Source organism: Abramis brama (assembly GCF_963993115.1).
Source record: "Abramis brama genome assembly, chromosome: 18".
Taxonomy (NCBI): domain Eukaryota; kingdom Metazoa; phylum Chordata; class Actinopteri; order Cypriniformes; family Leuciscidae; genus Abramis; species Abramis brama.
This window is the reverse complement of record NC_139980.1, coordinates 11,064,337-11,070,802: the sequence shown is the minus strand read 5'-3', so window position 1 is coordinate 11,070,802 and position 6,466 is coordinate 11,064,337. Positions and strand designations below refer to the sequence as shown.

The 6,466-nt window shown below is 38.4% G+C and overlaps 1 protein-coding gene across 2 annotated transcripts; it reads left to right on the top strand.

Moving 5' to 3' along the window:
• On the top strand, nt 1-6,187 carry LOC311069044 (trans-L-3-hydroxyproline dehydratase-like). 2 transcript variants are annotated; one of them, XM_084091968.1, is made up of 6 exons: nt 1-181; nt 1,474-1,622; nt 2,064-2,233; nt 4,634-4,756; nt 4,900-5,037; nt 5,188-6,187. In XM_084091968.1, exons 1-6 carry the CDS (start codon nt 60-62, stop codon nt 5,311-5,313), a joined length of 828 nt encoding a protein of 275 aa, XP_083948094.1. In that variant the 5' UTR covers nt 1-59; the 3' UTR covers nt 5,314-6,187. The 2 variants fall into 2 exon arrangements, with proteins under 2 accessions (XP_083948094.1, XP_083948093.1); XM_084091967.1 differs by having other exon boundaries at nt 104-181; nt 1,474-1,962; nt 5,188-6,184.
• Nucleotides 6,188-6,466: the final 279 nt, after the last annotated feature.

Genomic DNA, 6,466 nt, shown 5'->3' with positions numbered 1-6,466 from the left:
AAAATATTGAAATATACATAACATAATTATAATATTCAACAACCCATAGGTGGCGATATATGCGAGTCGCCAATAAGCCAATGCTGAAAGAGAAGAAACCACTATACGCGACGCGAGTCTGTTTATCTCGATGCGTGGCAGCATTTGGCTTTGGTGTCATTGATGTGCAAATGTTTGAGAGGTATGTAATATGCAATAAGATGTGGAAATTTATGGTTTTATCATAGTATGATAATTTTTTTTTTTTTTTTTTTTTTTTTGCTGCAGGATATTTGCAGGTATTTACAATATGAATACATTGAAATTTCTACAGGTTTTAGAATGAACCCTTCAGTACAACAGAAAACATGCAGGGAGTCGGGGACATCCATAAAGAGCCACTGCACATTGAAATAAACAGTCGTAAATAAACAGTTTTTTAATCGTAAAAACATAAAACATTCGATAATATTTCCGATGACGTGTTTATTAAACTTTCTGTCTTTCTCATAAGTAGCCTATAAACAGTGCAAAGCTGTGACGGTAAGATGCTGCTTCATATCTCAAATTATTTCAGTAAAACTAGCGCTGGACAATAAAGTTCTGCATAAAGGCTTTGGGATAAGGGTACAATGGGGCTAAGTTCCCCTTTTAGGAAAATCTGTTGGTTTATGGTACCAAAAAAATCATGATGCATGTGGACAATCCTTTTTTGTCCATGCGTCAATAATAGAGCTACGGTACTAAAATCGTATGGCCTTCTTAGATCTCAGGGATTTTAATCATAGTACCATATTCCACTGACAGCTTTGATGTTACCAGAAAGACATACTGTAGCCTACATAAGGTTGAGTGTCAATGCAGATTCAAAGCATCGCAATAGCTTCTTGTTATATAGTTTGCCGAATGTAAAACTTTTACATTTGACCACTTTTGTCAATAATGGTCTGATAATAATTGAGATAATAACTGTGATGATTGGACAACAGTTGTAGGAGGATTATTACTAAAATCTCAGTTTGACAGTACAGTTTTGATTACTGTACGTTGAGAGTCCATTACAATGAACATCATAAAATCTTTTTGGTTAATGTACCTCTTCAGTATTATGAGCTATCTTTACAATGTCACCCGTCAGCTTTACTTTAACCAATTTATTTTTTAAGCTAATAAACTATTTACGCATGTTTGAGCATTTTTATTATTATTATTTATGTACAATTATGTCATATTTGAAGACTTTATTTAATTTACTTTACTTATTTATTAAGTTTTTTATATATACTTTATGGCACAAAAAAAAACGTGCACTGTCTTTTGTCCTAAAGTTCATGTGACAGTTCTCATTAGCATAAATCTGCAACATTTTAAAAATCATTGCATGTTAAATCAAAGTACCCTAAAAAAGATGGATCAGAAAGATACAGTTGTTTTGAGACTATTGCAAATCTGTTTTTCATTATTTATGTATTCATGAATTTATTTTTACTACAGAGTGATCTATGGAGTTCCCAAAGCTGCCCCCTCACTCCGGGTCTGTTTTATCAGTAGTGGACATGCACACAGGTGGAGAGCCGCTGCGCATTATCCTGAGCGGGTTTCCAGAAGTGAAGGGGGACACCATCCTTGCCAAACGACGTTATGTGAGAGAGCATCTCGATCATCTTCGCAAGGTCTTAATGTTTGAGCCCCGTGGTCACTATGATATGTACGGAGCCCTTCTGGTCAGAAGTGAGTTAGCAGAGGCTGATCTCGGCGTCTTGTTCATGCACAATGAAGGGTACAGCACTATGTGCGGCCACGCTGTCATTGCGCTCGGGCGCTTTGCGGTGGATTATGGTTTGATTAAAGAGCCCACTTCACCCGAGACGCGGATAAACATACACTGCCCCTGTGGCTTAGTGAAGGCCTTTACACAATATTCCAATGGGAAAACCGGAGCTGTCAGATTTCTCAGTGTGCCAGCCTTTGCTTTCGCTACAGGTGACAACTATGATCAGAGCATGGCAATGCGATCATAAAAGAAATTGCAAGTTTATTATTATATTAGTCAATTAAATTCTTTGCTATCCTTGTTTTTCTAGATGTGAGTGTCTCTGTACCAGGATATGAGTCCATCACTGTGGACATCAGTTATGGTGGAGCTCTTTATGCTTTTGTGAGTGCTGAGAAGTTTGGATTGGATGTCAACAAGTCCAAAACTAGAGATTTGGTGGATGCAGCCACTGCTGTGAGTGATGCTGTCAAATCCCAGGTAACTGACCCAGTGTTGTTATTCTTAACTAAGACTAAAAATATAAAAGTGTTTAATAAAGAGAACTGGTCAAATGAATCCAATCACATCAACGTGCAGGAGCTTTAGCCTATCATCATTACTATGCTGTGAAGCAGGGGAGTCTTAAGACAAGCCAGGTTATGCCGGTATATTTTTCTGTTGATATAAAAAATCGGGCACATTTAGCAATATAGCGGGTTAATTATGTATAAGATGTACAGTGAGGAAAATAAGTATTTGAACACCCTGCTATTTTGCAAGTTCTCCCACTTAGAAATCATGGAGGGGTCTGAAATTGTCATCGTAGGTGCATGTCCATTGTGAGAGACATAATCTAAAAAAAAAAATCCAGAAATCACAATGTACGATTTTTTAACTATTTATTTGTATGATACAGCTGCAAATAAGTATTTGAACACCTGAGAAAATCAATGTTAATATTTGGTACAGTAGCCTTTGTTTGCAATTACAGAGGTCAAACGTTTCCTGTTGTTTTTCACCAGGTTTGCACACACTGCAGGAGGGATTTTGGCCCACTCCTCCACACAGATCTTCTCTAGATCAGTCAGGTTTCTGGGCTGTCGCTGAGAAACACGGAATTTGAGCTCCCTCCAAAGATTCTCTATTGGGTTTAGGTCTGGAGACTGGCTAGGCCACGCCAGAACCTTGATATGCTTCTTACAGAGCCACTCCTTGGTTATCCTGGCTGTGTGCTTCGGGTCATTGTCATGTTGGAAGACCCAGCCTCGACCCATCTTCAATGCTCTAACTGAGGGGAAGGAGGTTGTTCCCCAAAACACGTTTAGTGGAATTATGACCAAAAAGTTCTATTTTGGTCTCATCTGACCACATGACTTTCTCCCATGACTCCTCTGGATCATCCAAATGGTCATTGGCAAACTTAAGACGGGCCTTGACATGTGCTGGTTTAAGCAGGGGAACCTTCCGTGCCATGCATGATTTCAAACCATGACGTCTTAGTGCATTACCAACAGTAACCTTGGAAACGGTGGTCCCAGCTCTTTTCAGGTAATTGACCAGCTCCTCCCGTGTAGTTCTGGGCTGATTTCTCACCTTTCTTAGGATCATTGAGACCCCACGAGGTGAGATCTTGCATGGAGCCCCAGTCCGAGGGAGATTGACAGTCATGTTTAGCTTCTTCCATTTTCTAATGATTGCTCCAACAGTGGATCTTTTTTCACCAAGCTGCTTGGCAATTTCCCCGTAGCCCTTTCCAGCCTTGTGGAGGTGTACAATTTTGTCTCTAGTGTCTTTGGACAGCTCTTTGGTCTTGGCCATGTTAGTAGTTGGATTCTTACTGATTGTATGGGGTGGACAGGTGTCTTTATGCAGCTAACGACCTCAAACAGGTGCATCTAATTTAGGATAATAAATGGAGTGGAGGTGGACATTTTAAAGGCAGACTAACAGGTCTTTGAGGGTCAGAATTCTAGCTGACAGACAGGTGTTCAAATACTTATTTGCAGCTGTATCATACAAATAAATAGTTAAAAAATCATACATTGTGATTTCTGGATTTTTTTTTTTAGATTATGTCTCTCACAGTGGACATGCACTTACGATGACAATTTCAGACCCCTCCATGATTTCCAAGTTGGAGAACTTGCAAAATAACAGGGTGTTCAAATACTTATTTTCCTCACTGTATATTATGATGTTCTAAACAATTTGACTTTCTCCACTGACGTTCTGAGTTGTTCAAAGCTTTTCTAAGGATGCTGATTTTTAGAAGGCAGCTGTCCGACTCTGAGATGGTGAACGAGAACATGGTTTGTGTAACATTAGCAACACATTATTATCTGTTTGACAACATAGTCAAGCCAAAGGTTAATCATATTAATTACTGTTATGTGTCCGACGTTGCAGAGAGCTGTACATAACCATTCTGATACATCGATCGACTTGTAGATGAGCTTGTATAATTCACTCTTCCACTTCTTCTTCTGAATCTGTTTCTGGTTCAAACATATACGGCTGGATTTAACCAGTATTTCCACTTGGCATTGTGCAGTGTTTACTACAGTAAAGTTGAGCGAGTGGATCTCTGAGCTGCTGTGAGTGAGTGGAGGCGGGACTAATTTGCGTATTCATGGATCTGCATGTACTTAATGAAGCAATGGTGTGGAATTACATTCAAGCTATTTGAAGGCATGAATAGAAATCATGAATATGGTGATACTGGATGAAATTATTTATTTATTTCGGTTTGGTTTCGAATAAGACCTTATTTGATTCTTTCATTAAAATTTAAGGGGTTTTTTTTTCTAAAGAAAGAAACACAAACCTACTTTATTCCACATTGTGTTTTATTAATCTATAATTTGCATGATTTAGTGGACTAATTATTGTTGACCCTAGGTAAAGCTGTACCATCCAGTCAGTGAGGATCTGGCCTTCCTCTATGGCACAATCCTTACTGACGGCAAAGATGGTTATTCTGAAGAGCCCACGACTAATGTGTGTGTGTTTGCTGACGCGCAGGTAAAACCAGCAGTGACCGGCTGACATGTTTATATCAATCCATAAACAGGAATTTCTGCCCTTAAATACTGTTCCTCCTAAAATGATATCAACTCTTTTGCTCTTCAGTCTATGTGACAGATGTCTGTTATATGGGTTGTCAGGTGGATAGAAGCCCTACTGGGTCTGGCGTCACCGCTCGTATCGCTCTTCAGTACCATAAAGGCCTGATCGCACTGAACCAGGCCAGAAGCTTCCAGAGTGGAGCTACAGGATCAGTATTTACAGGAACAGCAGTAGAGGTACCTGTAGCAAATAAAAACAGATTTTCATATCCGTTTATTGTTGTAAATAAGTGAGGTATTATATATATGTTACTAGTCCTAGAAATGTATTTTATATGCTTGATTCTTTAACAAAATCAGTCATTTGCAGCTGTTCTGTTGTTAAAGGAGACCATGTGTGGGGACTTCAAGGCTGTGGTAGTAGAGGTCAGAGGTCATGCTCACTACAGCGGTGTGGCCAGCTTCACCCAGGAGAGCGACGACCCCCTCTGTGGAGGCTTCCTTCTGCGCTGATTTAATCATCTATCAATTTCTGCCTGATTTCAGGTATGGTTTCTGAGCGTGGGAGCACATCAATCTTCTGATGTAGATGATTTGTAAAGGAAATCATAAACACTTTCAGACATTGAATAAACATTGTGCTTTTTGACATTGTTTGAACTGTGAATAATGGCCACCAGGAGGCATCGTCTGACTATATTTGATCCAGCAAAAACTGAATGAACAGTGTGGTGACAGTTTTTACAAAAAAAAAGTATTGTCTCTGTTTTTGTTTATCATAAAATCCTATTGCGACTTAAATTGACAGCATGTAACAGTAAATACTTTTCAGATTCTTCCATTTATTCTCTTACGGTTCATCTTACAATGGAAGGCTGAGTTTTCCTTAAATTATAAAAGTCCAATGGAGATATCTTGCACTGAAAAAGGAAACTTTGTCATACAACTAGGCTGATCATAAAAAAACCAGGAGAGACTCCAGACAGGAAGGAAGAATGTAAGGGAAGAAGAGTATTGCCTTGATCTGATTACTTGCAGATCATTTTAAATATGACTAAATTTCACATCCTCAAACAGAGAGTCCAACACTTGACATCAGAGAGTCATAGAGTCTGTACAATGACCGTCCACAGTGTTTAAGACACAACATGGGCACCAGAGGCCCCTAAAAATCACACCTTTAAAAAATCATTCCCAGTCAGCCTGTACCGGATATCACAATGCAGTCAACTTTCTGAAATAAGCAACCCACAGCCCTGGTTATTGATGTCAGTAATATTCCTTAAAAACACTCTATATGTATAAAAAAAACCAAAAAAAAAAAAAACACCCTTAGTAGAAAGGGCAAAACCCTCTCTTAAACAATAATACTTAATATAGACTAAGCATGCTTACACACACACACACACACATGCACACATTTTGTTTTAGATGCAGATATTTGAAATATATGGGTAACAAAATTGTTTATTTCAAGTGTCCTCTGTAAAACACCATTTTCAGGTTTCACATTACTCATAATGTAGCTCAATTGTCAAAAACTAATGTTTAAATAGATATGAAGTGATGGATTTTGATAAAATATGATTCAAATCCAATAACTTAAGCCAACTCATAACATTTGAGGACAGCGATTACCTTAATTCATTATTTTTTTTAGAAACCA

What these genes read in the sequence shown, in the direction of transcription:
- LOC311069044 (XM_084091967.1), top strand. Translation starts at nt 1,482, where the DNA reads ATGGAGTTCCCAAAGCTGCCCCCTCACTCCGGGTCTGTTTTATCAGTA. An exon ending in AGCCTTTGCTTTCGCTACAG is followed by an intron (nt 1,963 to 2,063) that starts GTGACAACTATG and finishes TTGTTTTTCTAG; the next exon opens with ATGTGAGTGTCTCTGTACCA. An exon ending in GTGTGTTTGCTGACGCGCAG is followed by an intron (nt 4,757 to 4,899) that starts GTAAAACCAGCA and finishes ATGGGTTGTCAG; the next exon opens with GTGGATAGAAGCCCTACTGG.